We start from the raw sequence: 18,888 nt of genomic DNA on the forward strand, positions 1-18,888 counted from the left end.
GCACAGGGTTACACTGGTTCTGTGAGAACCCATTATAGTTATGGCTAAGCAGCGAGTACACAATACTAAATTCCCAGCATCTGGGCAAGTAACAAAGGCAGGCGCCTGGAGTCTCCAAGGTCGTTTCTAGCTCGGAGATGGATAGTTATGTGAGATAACAGGAGGCCCATCCTGGCTGGAGGAACAGGAGTTATAATATGAAAAAAAAACATGGCTACTGAGAGAATACAGCATGTTAGACATTAGACATTCAGGACACTGTGGCCTCAGTGGCAGAGCAAACAAGCAAACATGGCATGGGTATACGCAGACATGGCACACTGTTAGTTCCACTGAGGAAACCTGCATCTGCACGTTTGGAGACCTCAGTGAGGTGAATAGCGCCCTCTGGGGTCATTTCATGTTGGAAAAAGAGCACAGGCTGGGAGGCTGAAGTACCCTCTCTCTGTGTGCCAGTCTCAGTCTGAATCACTAGAGCCGGATCTAGGGGCGCAGGTGCCCGGTGCAACCCTTGCCCGGTCTCTGCATGAGTGTGCAGCGTGCGCGCGTGCTCCCAACGCTGCGTGATGACGTCACTTTTGTGATGTCATCACGCAGGGCAGGAGGCGTGCCCGCCCGCGCGGCGTGTCCGGGTTTCTTGCTGCGCAGGAGGCTGAGCACAGGGTTGGGAGGCCCTCGCCAGCCCCGCTGATGGGGCGGCTGGCTTGCCGTGCGCACAGGACCTCCCAGCCCTGCATTCAGCCATCTGCGCGGCAAGCCAGCTGCCCCAGCGCACGCCCTTGCCACTGCCACCACCAGTTCCGCAGTGCACTGTGTGTTGGGGCGGCTGGCTTGCCTCGTGGCCGGCTGAGCACAGGACTAGGAGGCCCTCTGCGCCGTTTGCGTGCCCCGCTGCCCTGTGCTGGCCACGTGGCAAGCCAGCTGCCCCAGCGCACGGTGTGCCACGGAGCTGGGGGCGGTGGTGTGGGTGTGCGCTGGGGCAGCTGGGTTGCCGCGCAGGTGGCTGAGTGCAGGGCTGGGAGGTCCTGTGTGCACGGCAAGCCAGCCGCCCCATCAGCGGGGCTGGCAAGCGCCTTCCAACCCTGTGCTCAGCCTCCCACGCGGCAAGTTGCAACACGCTCCCGGGCGGCTGGCAGCCGCGCCCGGTGCCCCCTCTTTGACAGCACTGTGGGCAGGCTACCCCCCCTGTCCCCCCTCGATCCAGCCCTATGAATCACAACCGTGCACATCTCAGAATTGAGTTTCCAACAAGGAATGTGCACTGTACATCCAATCGAAGATACTCTTGGTGGGCCCGGATTCCACTTCAGAAGTCTGTAATATGTTGTTAGGCCCTAAGTCTTGTGTACGAAAAGCACCTCTTGTGCCCATCCCATGTAATCTCATGAACTTGCTGTGCTCCTGGCTCTGTTTGGGTTTATGGGCCCCTGAGCCTGTCAGTATGTATCCCTCTACAACACACATACAAATCTGCTTGCTCGTACTATTTTTGTAGACCCAGCCCTGGCCTGTTGGTCATCTAGGCTTCGGACTGGCCTGGTCACCTATTGGAGCTTGTGCTGGGTCTTCACTGCCTGGACTCTTAGGAGGAGCCAGTCCTAAAAGAACCTCAGTTTCACACAGCCCTTCCCCGAGGCACTGATCTTACACAGAGGTGCTCAGGACCTTTTTTTAAAAAATGGAGCAATTTACCAAGTGTCGTTGGACATGGGACAGCTGGTCTGCTGCAGGGAAAGCACATTTAATACATGTGCAACCATAATAGGGTGAATCTTTAGGAAGCAGCGAATCCTTCCCAAAAGGATGGTGTGAATTTGGCTGATTCCGCACACGTTGAATAATGCACTTTCAATGCACTTTATCAATCGTTTGAGGTGGATTTTTTGTTCCGCACACAAAAAAATCCATTCCAAATGATCTATAAAGAGGATTGGAAGTGCATTATCCAATGTGTGTGGAATCACTCTTCCTTCACCAAGCAAATGCTGAGGTTGCATGTTGGCTGTCTAGCAGGTCAATAAGTAAAGGCCTCGTCATACAATCACCTTTTTTCAGATGTATACCTAAGATGTTTAGATACACACCTAATGTGATTGAAACCATATGAAAACCTGCGTATCCTACAGGTATGCTCATCTGCGACTCTTTGGGATGCACATTTGGCTGGCAAATCCGGGTTTGATGCTGTGTAATGTGTGAAACTGTACTGTAAATTCTAGATCAAGGAGATAGAGAAGTCAGTACTAGAATAACTCATAAGGACCCTTTGTTTACTTTTTCTTTTAATCAAGAGCCAGCTCTTGGGGAATAAAGTGGAAATGGAGATCGCAAGCATGTTGGAGAAAAACACCTCTCTCCTGAAATTTGGGTATCACTTCACGCAGCAAGGCCCCAGGCTTCGTGCCTCCAATGCCATGATGAACAACAATGACCTTGGTGAGTTGAAATATTTTGTGTGACGTATTTAGAAGTAGAGGGTCCTTCCCGAAAGCATAGTGCGAATTCCTCCACCTGATCAATGCTGGGATTGATAATTGGTTATCAAGAAGAGGTTTTTATTTTTTCAGTATTTTTTCTGCGTTGCATGATATTGGAGGAGAGGGATAAAATTTGAGAGGGTTTGGGAGATTTTGAGGTTTTTAAAAAATTAGCAAGAATTGGCATGTCAGAAGGAGAGATGTGAGTAAGAAACAGGCGGTTGTGGACTATGAGAGAACTATAGAGGACATACCTGTGCCTTTCATTTTTCGGTATTAAAATTTTCTTTATTTAAACTATAAACTACACACCACAACACAATAAACAACATAGAGAACAAGAAAAAACACACAATTGTAAACATAACACACTAACAATACATATAACTATAAAATTAAAGAGGAAAAGAAAAAAGAAAACAAAAACCCCTAAATTACACTACAGGTTTTCCGATTTTCTCCGCAACAAGTATATATCATTTCTAGAGTCCCACTTATTCTAAGTTAGTCACAAAACCCCTCTTTTTTCTATTGTTCCTGATTCTTAATCCATAAATCCAGATGTCATCAAATCCTTGTTATCTATTTCATGCAGAAAGTCTATTAACGGTTCCCATTCAGTCAAGAAGTTAACTAATGTCCTTTCTCTAATTAATGCAGTAAATTTCGCCATTGACGCAAACTCCAAAACTTGTCAACCATTCCTCCACTGTAGGCAATGTTGTAGTTTTCCACTTTTGTGCATAAAGTACTCTTGCTGCTGTAATAATGTATAAAAACAGTGTTCTAAAACTTTTTTCCAACTGGTTGTCCGTTATTCCCAACAGAAAAGTCTCTGATTTCAGCTGAAGTTTAATCTTCAAAATCTTCTGAATCGATGATTGTATCTGCAACCAAAAACTCTTTGCTTTTTTACATGTCCACCACATATGAAAAAATGTCCCTTCTTGTTTAGCACATTTCCAACATATATTTGACGCCCCCTTATACATTCTAGCCAATTTTTCAGGAGTCATATAACAACGATACATCATTTTGTAAAAATTTTCTTTAATACTGGAGTTTAATGTAAATTTCAGCCCTCTTGTCCACATATTTTCCCATTTCTCCATTAATATATCATGTCCACAATTTTTGCCCATTTAATCATACATTCTTTTACTTGCTCTTCTTCCGTCTCAAACCTCAACAAAAGTTTATACATTTTAGAAATAACATGTTCATCATTTGTACAAAGGGCTATTTCAAATTCAGTTTTAGATTTCTCAAAGTCATAATGACTCTTGTCTAGTTTGAATCTCTCCAAAATTTGCATATATGGAAACCACTGACAGGCGTGTCCTGCTGCTGCTAAGTCCTCTCTTGATTTAATTTTAACTTGATCCTGAGGGAATTCCAATAAATCCTTATAAGTTAACCATTTAGGTGGACTAACCATTTCCCTTCTAAAATGAGCTTCTTGCGATGACAACCAGAGAAGTATTTTCGAACAAAACCTAAATTTGTATTTATTCCATAATCTCAGGATTGCACACATTACATAATAATTATTAAACTCTGAGTTGGTTTCAACTCAAAGAGTCCTCCAAAATCAACCCCAAATCATCTGCAAAGGCTCTCAGTTTGTAGTTCTCCTGTTTCACCTTAACACCTCGAATTCTCTCGTCTTATGTCCCTATTCAAAACTTCAAGCATCAGTATAAATAACAAAGGTGACAATGGGCAGGCTTGTCTTGTGCCTTTTTGTATTCCACATGGTTTAGTTAACTCTCCATTCACGACTATCTGTGCAGTCTGGGTTATATAGATTGACTTAGTCCATTTGATAAAATTGTCCCCAAAGTCCACATCTTCCAATATCTTAAATAAAAATGTCCAGTTTAAGTTGTCAAAAGCCTTCTCGGCATCTAGGAAAATCAAAGCAACTTGTCTTTCATTATGTTTTTCTAAATATTCCAGAATATCCAATACTGTTCTTACATTGTCCTTTAAATGCCTCTTAGGTAGGAATCCACTTTGGTCTTCATGAATAATGTCCCGTAGGATACTTTTAAGTCTTCCTGCCAAGATCGAAGCAAACAGCTTATAGTCATTATTTAATAGTGATATTAGCCTGTAGTTTCTTGTCAGTGTGTGATCTTGTCCCTCTTTTGGAATAAGTGTTATGTTGGCCTCCTTCCATGAGTCCGGCATTTTCCCTCCCTCTAAAATAGAGTTCATCGTCTTTTGTAAAGGCTGAAGAAGTTCATCCTCAAAACATTTATAGTAGGGAGGCTATCTGGTCCAGGAGCTTTTCCCAACTTACTCTTTTTTATGGCTTCTCCCCCTTCTCTTACTGTTATAGGTCCATTCATAATTTGTCTTTGTTGTTCCGTGATCTTAGGTAACTACTGTTTATAAATATATTCATCTATTTTTTCCACTGACACATCACAAATCTTATACAGATTCGTATAAAATCAAAAAGAATCCAGTGGCACCTTTAAGACTAACCAACTTTACTGTAGCATAAGCTTTCGAGAATCACAGTTCTCTTCGTCAGATGCACTTGCTGTGATTCTCGAAAGCTTATGCTACAGTAAAGTTGGTTAGTCTTAAAGGTGCTACTGGACTCTTTTTGATTTTGCTACTACAGACTAACACGGCTAACTCCTCTGCATCTACAGATTTGTATAGTACTGATAAAATGCCTTTTGTATATCTGCAGTGTCTGTTAATGCCTTTCCCGCCTCTTGTATTTTCAATATTCTCTTTTCTCTCTCCTTTCTCAATTTATAAACCAACCATTTTCCTGGCTTATTTGCATATTCAAATGTTCCTTTTTAGCATAATTCAATTTAATTTCCATTTCTCTTGACATTAACATCGATAGCTGTTGTTGTAAGATCTTAATATGTTGCAATATATTAGTATTTCCAGGAGCTCTTTTGAGTTCTTCCACTTTGCTCTTTATCTCCTCCAAAATACGTTGCTTTTTTTCTTGGTTCTTTGTTCTCAGTTGAGCATTATATTGAATTAGGTAACCTCTAATATATGCTTTACTTGCATCCCAGACCATTCTCATATCTGTACCTTTGTTTAAGTTTAATTCAAAATATTCTTTTAGTTTATTTTTAAAGGCTTTGATAGTCCCTTCATTTTGTAACAGAGCTTCATTTAATCTCCACCTAAAGGTACCCCTTTCCCCCCTATAAGTCATGGATACTGGGTTATGGTCTGAAAATTTCTTAGGTAGGACCTCTATTTTAACCACCTTGGTGGCAAGGTCCCTTGACGTCAAAATCATATCTATTCTTGAGAAAGATCTATGTCTTTCTGAAAAAAAATATATTTTCTTGCGTTACTGTTTTTCTGTCTCCACAAATCAATCAGATCCAAATTGTCCATTAGATCAAGAAAGGCTTTCGGTAGTTTACCATGGTTCATCTTAATATGTTTCTCAGAGCATTTATCTATCTTTGGATCTATCACTCCATTCCAATCCCCCATCAAACAATAGTTTTCATATGCTAGATCTGTTAAACAATCCCCAATTTTTTAAATAAATCCAGTTTTATTCTCTTGGAGCGTAAAGACCCACCACCAATGTTTTTGTCCCCTGTACATCAATTTCTACCGCCACATATCTTCCATATTCATCACTCAATATCAATTTAGGCTTTAAATGTGGCTTAATGTATAAAGCAATTCCATTCTTCTTTTTGGCATCTGCTGCTATAAATTCTTCACCCAAAATTTTATACGTGAAAAATTGTATATCTTTTCTCCTAATATGGGTTTCTTGCAAACAAATCATATCATATTTTAGTTTCTTTAAGTAGTGAAAAATTTTCTTCCTTTTTGGGGCTGAATTTGCTCCATTGATATTCCATGTTAAACTTTTGTAATCCATAGTGCCATGAAATTTTAAAATTTAATAAAATGGGGAGAGAAAAATACCAATATATGGAAAAGTAAAGAGCAGAGTTAAATATGGGCCTCCACTTCCTCCTCCTCTTTACTCTGCTCCAATTGATGCCTATATTTTTCAAAAAAGTCTCTGGCTTTATGTACTGAGTTCAGTCTAAATCTTTGCCCTTGAAATGTAAAAATCACACCTTCTGGGGTATCTCATCGAAAAGCAGTATTTTTCTGTTTTAGCTTTTCCACCAGAAAGCTATAATCCTTGCGTTTACGCAGAAATCGGACGGGAATTTCTTTCAAAACTATAATCTGGGCACCACCAATTATTAATTTTGTGGTATAGTGCTGTTGTAGAATTTGCTCCTTCACTCTTCTTCTCACAAGTAGACCAGCACATCCCTTGGGAGTTTTCTCATTTTAGCAAATTTAGAGTTAATTCTATATATGTGATCAATTTCCATTTGCATTGCATCCTGATCCCAGTCCAAAAACTCTGCCAAAGCCACAGTCATTTCGTCTAGAATATCCTCACCATCTTCTTCTGGGATGGATCTAAACCTCAGGGCGAATTCTTTTTCTTGAATTTCTAACAGTTCCAGGCTGTCTAATTGTTTTTCAGTCAGACTATCATGAGAATCTACTTTGTTTTGTATTGTCTCCACTTTCTCCTTAATTTGATTCACTTCTACAGAGACTTGTTTAATAGATTGGTCCAGTTTTTGAACTTGCTCTGTCATTTGATCTCTCAAAGCAACAACCCTTTTGTCTCAAGGGAGTCCATTTTGGCCCCCAAATTCTTCCCCAACTCATCCATCTTATCAGTCATTTGTTGAAAATATTTGTGAAATTGTTCCATTTCTGGAAGATCTAGATCCACTGCGAGTTTTTTTGTAGTTGTCATAACTTTGTAGATATTTCTGTAGTTGCTAGAAGGCGCCACATAGTGGCAGTAGACGTCTAAAATTCTCTTAGTAGTGTCTCTCCTTCACTATAGCAAAGGTATCTCTTCCAAGTCCCGTTGCCATAGCAACAGAAAGAAAACAACAACACAGTCCAGGTGCTCTTATCTTGGATAGCCAAAACAAACAGTTGTTTCCCCAGTTTCACTTTCCCAGCGTTAACTGTTCCTTTACTAGGCAATTCTTTTAATCGCAAAAGTACTTTCCCCCTAAAAATGTCCAAATCTACATTAATAAATCTTGACCAAACATTCAGTCTTTAGACTTTTCACTTCCCAGGTCTATAAATCTTCCCAAAAGCTGGGATAAGAAAGATTTATTCAAACGTCCTTTATATCTCCTTTAAAAAAGGGTCTCTCCCCACAGGATGTTCTCATTGTCTTGGAGAAAATCTCTTTGTTAACTTGAATTAGTCTCTTCTAACATCGAGAAATGAGGAGCGGAAAGCTTGGTGTCGATTATCAGCTCCAGCACTGCTATAAGTGAAGATAACTTTCCCTGATTCCAAATGCTGGAGCCAAAACCTCCATCTCAGCAAAAAAGCCCCCCTGCCCCCGGCAAGCAGCCTTAGGAAAGCAGATGGGATAAACTCACGATCTTTCTTTTGATCCAAGCAGATAGTCAAGTGGAAAAAACTCCCACACGGCAAATTAGCAGTGTTGTCGCTCATCTCACTAGCTGGGTGTCCGCCTTCCTTGCCCTCTTCGCTGGAACTCCTTTCATTTTTCAACAGAATTTAGCTATTGGGATGGATAGAAATTATTCCTCAAAGTTTTGTGAGAATTTTCAACCATTTTCAATGCTCATTTGGTGACATTGTTTACCATAACTGTTGCATCTACTTTACAATTGCTTTTTTCTCATGGTTAGGACTACTCCTGTTTCCTTCCTGAACTACTCACATTGGCTATCCCAGCCAATCAGGGATCACACAGTGAATATCATAAAGAGTCCAGTAGCACCTTTAAGACTAACCAACTTTATTGTAGCGTAAGCTTTCGAGCACCACAGGCTAACTCCTCTGGATCTATGACAGTTAATATAATGTCACAATATTAATTAATTTAATTTGGCTACACACTGATAAAATTTAATTTCTTTTTTTTTATTGTTTATTGAATTTGTATTCTGCCCATTCTGCATCTGAACACACCTTGACAGACACGAAGCTGCCTAATACAGAATCAGGCCCTTGGTCCCTCCGAGGCCTTTCACATCACCTCCTACCTGGTCCTTTTAGCGGCAGATGCCCAGGGTCGAACCTGGGACCTTCTGTATGCCAAACAGAGGTTCTACCACCGGAGCCATGGCTTCTTCTCTCCCATTTAGAGTGGTAGTTGAGAGCAAATAAAGTCAGATGCTTGAAGAGCAAGCAGGTTTGAAGCTATTATGAAAATAATTATCAAAAGTGTGGAAGTGGAAAATGGTTTGCGATACTGGCAGAAATGCTCATGAAAAGCAGGGAGTATTTGGGTCTAGATCTATTCTAGGTCTGTCCCATTGATGCTGAAATGTCTAGTAATCATGGTAGGAAGGAACTTCAGCAGGGATTATAGATGATCCAGCCTGCGAGAGATACTGCCGCCTATTGGTTAGTAATTGGATGAGAGACCTCCAACAAAGACCATGGCTGCAGAGGCAGGCAATGGCAAACCACCTCTGTTAGTCTCTTGCCATGGAAACTCCACTAGAGGTCACCATAAGTCAGCTATGACTTGACGGCACCACACACACAACAGCAGTATATCTTTTTCAATACCCATTGGCAGGGCTTTTTTTCAGCGGGAACGCAGCGGAACAGAGTTCTGGCACCTCTTGAAAATGGTCACATGGCTGGAGCGGTGCGGAGGGCAATCTAAACTCCCCTCTGTCTGGAGATCAGGGGGCGGGGCCACCGGCCATGTGACCATTTTCACCGAGGGCGATTTAAACTTTAAAAAATTCCCCCCTTGTTCCAGCTAACCCAAAGTGACGTCATTGTGCAGTCCTGAGTTCTAACACTGAGTTCCACCACCTCTTTTCCCAGAAAAAAAAGCCCTGCCCATTGGCGTTGTGGAATAAAGGTTCTCACCAGTTAGGTGAACTGGTGTGATGTCACAAAACAGTCCAGTGACACAGAGAGTAAAGCTCTCAGCTGCAAATAATTCACTGTCTCCTATCAATAAGATAGGATTGTTGTCAGTCTGGCTGGAAATGAAACGTCATATAAACATAGCCTGTGTGGAACCTCAGAAAACCTACCAGGGGTTGTTCCCTTAAGAAATTAATGAAAATATTTTTGTTTTGCTGGCATTTGGGAATTGTTTTCTGGATCTTGTAGGATAAAAGTAATTGGATGTTATCTGTTGTATGATTGCTTTAAGGTTGGTTTTAATGGGTTTAACCATGGAAACTTATTTTGTGCTAAAATCAAAAAGAGTCCAGTAGCACCTTTAAGACTAACCAATTTTATTATAGCATAAGCTTTCGAGAATCAAGTTCTCTTCATCAGATGTGCTTACAGTATGAGATGGTCAGCTGCCATGCCAGGGTCCCAATGACAGAACAGTCGTTCACATTTAATCAGTAAAAATTGGTCACAATTTTGGATGCCTTTATGAGCAGCTATCAGGATGTCTTACAGGTCACAATGTACTGGAAAGTTCTTCAGTGTGGCCCTTGTTGAAATACATGGGACGGCATCAAGGGTCTCAACACCGGGGTCTCGAGTTGCCTGCTATCTGCCAGCAACTCTCCAGGACTGCTACATCAATATCATATCTGGCTAGTGGCTACATAACTCTAAGTAGTGTCATCGCAGCGCTCTAGGAATTTCCCAAATATCTGTGATTAAAAACCATAAAGATTTAGGAAATTCCTAGAACGTTGCCCTGACGTCACTTGTAGGTACCTAACCACTGCTTCCTCCCCCACCCTTTTGCTCCCCATGCTCCACTGAACAGGAGCCCAGAGCCCAACAGCGGGACCTCTCCAGCTATAGCAGGACACCCTGTAGTAGAATCCAGGCACTTTCCTGTCTGCTCCATTGCTGCAGCTTACAAGTAGGCTGGGCTGATCTTTGCTGATCATTGTGGATGGCAAGAGGATGTACTGCATCTTTCACCCTAGAAACAATAAGATGGTATGAGTCATGCCCAGCCTTCTAAAGCCACTAATTCATTTCAGTGGGGCTTTCCCCAGAGAATTTCCTGGTGCCATGAGATATTCCGCCTCAAGGACCAAAATGGGGCCACCCTGATATATTATTCGTTAGCTCAGGGCTTTTTTTCTGGGAAAAGAGGTGGTGGAAGTCAGTGGGTTGCCCTCGGAGAAAATGGCCACATGGCTGGTGGCCCCGCCCCCTGATCTCCAGACAGAGGGGAGTTTAGATTGCCCTCCGCGTCTCAACTCCCCTCTGTCTGGAGATCAGGGGGCGGGGCCACCAGCCATGTGACCATTTTCAAGAGGTTCCGGAACTCCATTCCCCCACGTTCCCCCTGAAAAAAAGCCCCGCGTTAGCTGCTTTGCTTTCTTGTTTACAAGAGCTGTGCAGAAAGTATCTGACTTGGTTCTTACTTGCAGCTCGTATCCAGCGATGTGGCGGCCATTGGCATAACACGTCGGCCCTGGAACTGGAAGACATCTAAGTATAGATTTCCCCCCTTCTTCCTGGCAATTGCTTGTCTCCTCTTGGGCCGAACTAGCAGCGCCTTCCTACATTTCCTACTTAGTTTATTTCTCTCTTCCAGCTTCTGTCCTTGGCTTCACTGCAGATGTCTTTATTCTTTAAAAAAAAAAATAGCTTCAGTTCCCATGTTGGAAAAAGATCTTTTATTATCTTCTTCATGACCACTGACAACCGTTATCTTTTTCTCCCTCCTTTTCCTGCTCCCTGTCTCCTGTATTTGAATGACTGAACACAGAAACCATGTTGCGGGGGGGGGGGAGGATTAATTGTAGAATATCCAGAAAACATTGCACATTGTTTCAGGTGGTTAAAAAAATTGTAATTTCAGTGTGATTAATTAGCAAGCGTGTGTGTCTTTTAAAGAAATTTTAAAAATGGGTGGCATTAAATAAGGGCATGCATGGTAAGAAGGCCAGTGTAGTGTAGCAGTAAGTGTCAGACAAGCATCTGGGAGATCCGAGTTCAAATCCCCACTCTGCCATGGAAGCATGTTGGGCGACTTTGGGCCAGTTACACGGTTGCATCCTCACAGGGCCGTCGTAAGTATAGAATGGGAGAATGTTGTAAGCTATTTTGGGTCCCCATTAGGGACAAAGGTGGGTGGTAAATGAAATTAATAATAATAAAATAAAAATGTTTCCTTGAGTACCCTCAGCATATGGTCAGGAGAACAGAAAGTATGTTATAAAAAGGACATGTGCCTTTTCCTCCAGTCCTCCAATATCTCCACCAACAGTGTGGGCTCTTGAAGGAGAAGCACATTTTATTCCCGCCCCCCAAGTAAAAAATGCATCAAGGTGTCTGATCTCCAGTTCCAGCGACAGCATTTAACATTTGTTGATGAAGGCTCGACTGTGTTCCTTTATTTTTTTCCCTCCAGAGGCTTTGAATGTAAAGTCATCACTGCCTGCAACAAATTTTTGTCTACAACAGAATTTGAGGGCTTCTTAAAAAAATAAGCGATAGAAATTCTAAAGCCTTTTTGATCAGATCCTGGAGTGAGGCAGGAAGAAATACGAACCTGCATAAAGTCGGCCGTAGTTGCTTTGCCAGGCCACCTCCCAGGGCCCTTTTCACACTGCTTACCTTGACTCGCAACAACGCGGAACGTCGTGCCAAAAACGTGAACATCGCGTTTTCTCGCGAGACATTGCACAAATCTCGTGCGAGAAAACACGATGTTCCACGTCGTTGCGAGTCAAGGTAAGCAGTGTGAAAAGGACCCAGGATTGTGGGAAATGGTCATCTTGGGGCTTTTTCTGTCATGGAACTGGAAGTTCTCTGTTACCGTCCTTAGCTCCACAGTTCCTTGGCTGAGAGAGGTGACATTTAAGTAGCCTTGTAACCAGTTTAACCCATCAGATCCAAACAACTTTTCTGCTAGTGAAAGGGGGGGGGCTCCCCTTTAACCATCAAAACCAGAATGCTGGGCAGGGACAGCATGGCCAAAAGCTATGTAAGGAGGAGACTTGGCTGGATCCAACCCTTAAACAGGTTTTAACATTCGTTCTAAAACTTTGGGCATTGTAGTCAAGGGGAGGGAATCTCTTATCGGTGTAGCATCAAACAAGTTTCCACAATTCTTTGCGACAGTTAAGGAGGTATGAAACTGATAAAGTGTGTAGGGTGGAATGGGACTTTCCTCTACTTAAAATGGCAGCCCTGTTTAGATCAGAGATTTTCCCCAGATCACGTACATACCGTTTTTTCTTCTGTGTGGCGAGTTAGACTAAAGCTGAGAATATCGATAAGCAAACTCCCACTGACTGATCTCAACCTTGGCTCTGTCCCTTTTTCTCAGTGAGGAAGAGGAGGCTGGCAGATTTGAATGGGCCCATCTTTCCCAAGTGCCGGACGACGCTGTAGCTCTTGGCCCCAGAGGTGGCGTTGGGGAGCTTGCACCGGACCGAGGGGAACCGTGCAGAGCGACTGTGCAGTGGATTTGTGGTGCCTGGTTTTCATTTGTTTGCTGTTTGTATTTCCTCCCTGTGCACTAAAGTTTTTGACAAATTAGCAATTTTAGGTGAAAGTCTTTATCATCAATGCATGAGAAATGCCTTTTAAAAAAATTCAAACTGTCAGCCTGTTGATTTGGGATGACCTGACAAAATCACATCAAAGCACAAAGATGTCTTGAATTCAACTGTTTAGACTGTAGCCTCATTTGGGGATGGATTTCTTGTGTGGCGTGATGGGCATGAGTCGTCAACCGCAGAACAACGCAAAAAGAAGATGCTAGTCTGCAAGACTGTTTAAAAAAATACTTTATTTTTTATACGCTCTCAAGAATTAGAAAGAAGCTACAACTCTGGCGGTATTTCTGTCTTCCTGAAGTACATCTTCAGTTGATACAGCTATGAACTACAATCTTTTAGCAACACCCCCAGCCCTTAGTTGAACCCGGTTGTAAAAGCAATGTTTTAAAAAGTATCTACACACCCACCCAGTAGAAATAACGTAAGGCCACTCTTTTCCTAAGCGCATCAGAAAGTAGCTGCTGAGTGGGAGCTGGCCATCGCTGAAGAATTCAAGACCTTCAAATAGTCCATCTAGACAGGGGAGTTCTTTCAAACCTTCTGACAGTACGCACAAGATGGTTTTGAGCCTCTTTTATTCCAGCAGATGACCTCGTTATTTATTTGTTCCACTGACTTCTGCATCAGAGAGCAGCCCTCACGCTTGTCACAGATTCCTGAATGGCCGAGCCGCTGGCCCCAGGCAGCCCTTCCGTCAAAATGGCTCTTTGGGCTCTACGCAGCATCTCGTGTCAGGGAGTGCCATGTAAACTAGGGGCTCCAGTCTTTGGGAATGCCATCATGGCACACAGTATTGTACCTACTCTGAAACCAACAGGCCACAGAATTGAGGCAAGAGGCCTGGGATAGAGCTCCCCCTGCCAGATCCCTCTGCATATCGCACAAGGAACTGGTGCAAACTGCTGGGAAAGTTGGGGAAGGGGGGGCAGGTAGAGTCACATCACCTCTGGCGTTCCTGGCTGCCACTGCGCATTTGAAAGATGGTCCTGAGGATCTTGTCAGGCAACGGTACCACCTTCTTGGAAGGAACGCTTCCTTCTGACGGAAGGTTCTCCCCTTAGCAAGAGTATCATGACCTGCCTGCCCTCCCCACAACGGAGGGTGGGAGGGGGCCAAGAAAGGAACGGGGGGTGGATGGGCAGGAGCTTGGCCTTCTCATTCAAGCGCCGTCAGCCCCATCCTGGCAGCCCACCCAAGCTCTTTTGCTGGGTTAGATCCACGGAGCCTCACGCACCCAGCTGAAATAGATAGAGTGCCTGCTGGATTGCACTGAAATAAATGCCATGTTGCTTGTAAATGATGCCTTAATAAAGCATTACGCTTAAGGATGTTGGCCAAGAGCGTGGACTGGGCTTTCTTGCTGAAGGTACATTTAACCCCTTGTTATGTGGTGCAAACTCTATGTTGGACCCCTTAACCACCCCCCGTGCCACGTCTGGCTCGCCTGTGGAACACCCGTTAGTGTCTTCTCAAGCTTTCCAACTGTTTACAAGGCCAGATATCCTGAGGTCCACCTACACTTCGCGAGGATGTGCAAATTGCAACTACATCCAGAGGCCTGATGCCCAAGCCAAGCTTTTGGGGGGCAGTTCTCAGTTTGAGCCCCTGGCCATCAAAGGCTCTGCTGCGTTTCAGAATTGCCTTCCAGACAAACTACCCCACTCGCCCTCTATTAAAACTCTGCACCACAAAAAGTCGAATTCTACCCTGTGTATGAGTTACATAAAAATAAACAGATGTGCTGAATTCCTCTTGCATCGGACAACTGTTTCTGTCACCGATCACATGTTCCTAATCACTTGGTTGTGAAGAGAACATGCATGTGGTTAGAGAGAGCACAGTATCCCACCCACTCCCAGCACAATCCTCTGCATGTGTACTTGTGAGTAAGACTCAGAGTGGCTTACTCCCAGGTGCTTTGGAATGTAAGCCTCTGTCATGTCATAGCTTTAGCCAATTCAGGGTCAAGAGTTAGAAAACAGCTTTTTAAAAAATGAAAACTGAACAAGAAACTGAACTCTATAGCGTATTCTGCCGGGGTGGGGGTGGGGGGAAGAGTCCCTCCTGTACATACACACAGCCCTGCCACATTTTCCTGCAATTAGCAACTGAGTTCTGTTGGCTCTTGATTTGATCTTACGTAATTTCCAGACGTGCATTGGCTGAAATGTGTATCATTTGCTGCTACCAGTGGGAATTTCCATCTCAGACTGTAAGATTGCTCTTCCGCAATCATTCACTCCCCAGTAAGATTTCATTTCCCCACTTCTGCCATTTTTAGAAAAACTTTGGGGAAAGGCTATTGTTCAGTAACGAAGAACATGTTTGCATGCATAATGTTTTTCAACACTCACCCCCTCCCAATCTCCAGGTAAAGATCCAGTATATTTAAAATACTGTTGAGCCCATTTCTCCAATCCTCTTGCAAAGGTGCTAGGGTTGATTAATGCTGGGCATCTACTGCATCATCACTTATTGATCCCATTTCACAGTGAGGACTGAGATTAAAAATAGAAAACTTGTCTACTGCAAGGGGAGGAGGAATATCCCAAGATCAAATCCAGTAACTACTTCCCTTTAGCAGGTGGACCCTGGATGGCAATTCAGTTTCTCCAGCTAACTGACCTTCCCAGTTTACTAAAACCCTACCAAAGGCCTGCTTTTGAAAACCACCCATTCACATCGAATGCCGTTACCCTTAGTGGATGGATGAGTACTAGCTGAACATAATATGATGCTCATTTCATTCCACCTCATCCAGCCTTGCAAATCCAGTTGCAAAAGCCCACCCACCAAAGTAATTTCTAGCCCGAAAAAAAGAACAATAATAAGACAGCTGCCTTTGGTCAAAATTTTTGCCCAGTCCTCTGGACAAGAACCTTACCCTAGGTGATCTCCTAAGTGGCTATTTACAAACCGAAGGACATCTGAAGGCATGTTGGTGCTGGGTGCACGTACTCCACGCAGCTGAGCCTCACAAGCCAGAAAGTGTCTGTGCCAGTTCCGCTGCTTAACCCCCACTACGGACCATATTATACTCTGGCTCCAGAGGACCTACTGACCCAGTACTCTCCTCCCTGCAGTTCTGCTGGCACTTTGGAGACTGAGGATTGTGCAAGCAGTGCACACTTGCAAGGGGAAGGGACAGAGCTCTTTCCTACAACGGAGAGAGAGCCATGCCGTTCTCTTGCCTGGGGCCCCGAAGGTATCCATTTCCTGTACTGAACGTACCCTCCGTCTCCGGAAGAGCATGATATCTGCAAGAAGAAAGGTGCAAGTGTGTATTTTGCTGCAGAAGGCATGATGTGCATGTATCAGGAAGCCAGGACCCATCATGGCTTCCCCCACCTGCAGGGTTTGTGCTTTCTGCAGATCCTGGCAGTTCTTTCAGTCACTAGGTCATCGGCTTGTTACCCAGTGACCTGACTCTGGCTTTACTCAGCAGAGCTTCAGCAAGGGTGAGCATCACTCTGCATCAGATTACAAGCAAGGGTGGCCATCTCACGAGGAAATAGTTGCATAGCACCATTGGTGGGCATATTTTGTACGTTGTTTTTTTCACTTTGTATGCACCTTGAATTTACTTCTGGGAATAAGTTAGCGTTGCATTGAAGCCCTGACCGCTACCTAGATTAGAGGTCTGCAAAGCTGCCAAATGGAGCTGGGTGCCCCCAAATCCCATTAACATATATCTAGGGACCGGGTCCCAAAGCAGACATCCATGCAGAGAGATTTGGGGAGGAGGGGCTACAGAGCTTTTCATTAAATGCATTCTACCGGCACCCGCTGCCGTCTCTCTGTGCACTCGCATTGCTCTTTGAGGACTCGTCCAGAAGGCTTTGGAGCTAGGAGAAGGTCCTTCTTCTGGCAAACAGGACAGCAGGCTGTCAGCCCTTTCTGTTGGCACTGTGGGCATGTCAGGACGAGCTGGCGGCAGGGCTGGGTGGAGCAAAGCTGGTACTGGTCCCAGAGAGTCCCACAGTAGCGACAGGCTGGGGGGAGAAAGTCAAGGTAAAATCCTGTGTGTGCAAGGGGTTCACGAGTTTTGATCCATCTAGATGGTCAGCCATTTATTTGTGGTTGCCAATGGCCCACTACAGACTCCATACTCTCTTAGGTCCTCTAGCACAGGGTTCCTCAGCCTTTTTGAGCCTGCATGCACCTCTGAAATTTCAACAGGGGAGGAGCACCACCCCCAAATAGTTTCTGCAGTAGGCAGAGGCGAACCCAAAATGGCTTCCACTGGAGGCAAAGCCAAACACAACACCTCCCTCCTCACTTTGTAAGAGAATCACATAACAGGAATAAAAAGAAACAAAGGGAAGCTGGGGCATCCATTCAAAGAAAATGTGTATAATATTATAGGAGGTATGTGACACTGGAGAAATTGGCTAAAATGTATGCAGATACATCCAATAAATGTTGGAAATGTAAAGATAAGTTAGGTACATTCTATCACATGTGGTGGTCATGTGAAAAGGCGGCGAAATATTGGAAGATGATACATGGGTTACTTCAAGAAGTATTAGGCATGGCCATACCTTTCAAACCTGAATTGTTCTTATTGAATATTATGTCAGAGGGGGTAGAGAAGAAAAATGGGTATTTGATGCTTCATATAATTATGGCAGCAAGAATAATATATGCGAGGTATTGGAAGAAGCTAGAGATACCATTGAAAGGAGAAGTGATAGAAAAAAATCTTAGAAACAGCAGAAATGGATGTCTTAACAGATCTGATAAAAGAACAAAGTAGGGGTGATCTGCAGAAAAGATCGGCACCCTTTTATAGATGGGTTAAATCAAAATATGGAACAAGAAATTAAGTATAGGATATGAAGATAGGAGAGAATGCGTAACTAGAAAAGCAGGGTAGCCTTGCAGGAAAACTGAGTTTTGAATAAGGAAAACAAGACATAAAGAGGAAAGAACTGTAGAGATGGAAAATGAATATAATATATAGTTTGTTGTTATTATCGCCTTTGATTTCTTATGAGGTTGTGTTTTATATCCTCTGATGTGATGTCTGTGTGTATATGTATGTATTCTTATTGAAATCAATATAAAAAAAAGACTAACCAAGCTTATTGTAGCATACGCTTTCGAGAACCAAGTTTATTATGCTACAATAAACTTGGTTAGTCTTAAAGGTGCTACAGGACTCTTCACTGACCTCACCAGTTGCTGAAAAGCTCAGCAAGCAGTAGGGCAGGTACTGGAGGGCACCAGGGAGCCCAGGGGAGCCATGTTGGGGAACCCTGATCTAACATGTTCAGAAGAAGTCTCAAGAAGGGGGGATCCCATGCCCAGCTCTGGAGCGTCGTGCAGCAAGAATCATGCAGCTTCCGAATATCCGCGAAGCCCAGCAAGAGAATTTCTGAAATCTGGTATGAAGTAACACACACTCCTGTGTACACCCAAAAATTCGTGAGGGAGCAGCATCCCAATTTCCTATCCAGCACAAAATAAGAACCTTTTCCCATCACTGTGTTCTCTCCAGTGGGCAGAGAAGTCAGAGTGTTTGGGCTGGGCAAAGAAGGGCAGGGGGCAGATTCGTGGTCTTTGCTGGTCCCATAGCAGCCACAGCTGTGTCTGGGGGACCACTTCTTCCCTCGAACTCAAACTAGCACGGTAGGTATTCTTTGCTTTAAAATAATTGGAATTCTGTGCCAACTGAATTAAATCCTGCACATGCAAAGCTGGGTTCTGCCACCTGCATATAATGTTGCTTATTCTATGGCACTGTTTGATTTCTGAGTCTTCACTATGCATCACCCACAGGCCTTTCAAGCATAGCTGTGTGGAAACACAGGGGAGTCTTGTACAAATTGGCTGTTTCTCAATCC

General features: G+C 43.7%; 2 protein-coding genes across 4 annotated transcripts in view; one reads left to right on the forward strand and one right to left on the reverse strand.

The window, feature by feature from the left end:
• Positions 1–13,428, forward strand: part of TMOD1 (tropomodulin 1) — a 53,379-nt gene extending 39,951 nt beyond the window's left edge. For 2 of the 3 annotated variants that reach the window (XM_054986580.1, XM_054986582.1), the window contains exons 9-10: positions 2,292–2,436; positions 12,808–13,428. In XM_054986580.1, coding sequence (XP_054842555.1) covers positions 2,292–2,436; positions 12,808–12,872 — 210 coding nt within the window. In that variant the 3' untranslated portion in view covers positions 12,873–13,428. Of the gene's footprint in view, positions 1–2,291; positions 2,437–10,900; positions 10,983–12,807 lie in introns of those variants that run through there. The other variant, XM_054986583.1, reaches the window with a different exon arrangement.
• Positions 13,429–14,165: 737 nt separating this feature from the next.
• Positions 14,166–18,888, reverse strand: part of TSTD2 (thiosulfate sulfurtransferase like domain containing 2) — a 28,945-nt gene continuing 24,222 nt past the window's right edge. The window contains exon 10 of the mRNA XM_054986579.1: positions 14,166–17,034. Within this exon, the coding sequence (XP_054842554.1) occupies positions 16,805–17,034 (230 nt within the window). The 3' untranslated portion in view covers positions 14,166–16,804. The remainder of the gene's footprint in view (positions 17,035–18,888) is intronic.

The sequence above is a fragment of the Eublepharis macularius genome, chromosome 8 (assembly GCF_028583425.1).
Source record: "Eublepharis macularius isolate TG4126 chromosome 8, MPM_Emac_v1.0, whole genome shotgun sequence".
NCBI lineage: Eukaryota > Metazoa > Chordata > Lepidosauria > Squamata > Eublepharidae > Eublepharis > Eublepharis macularius.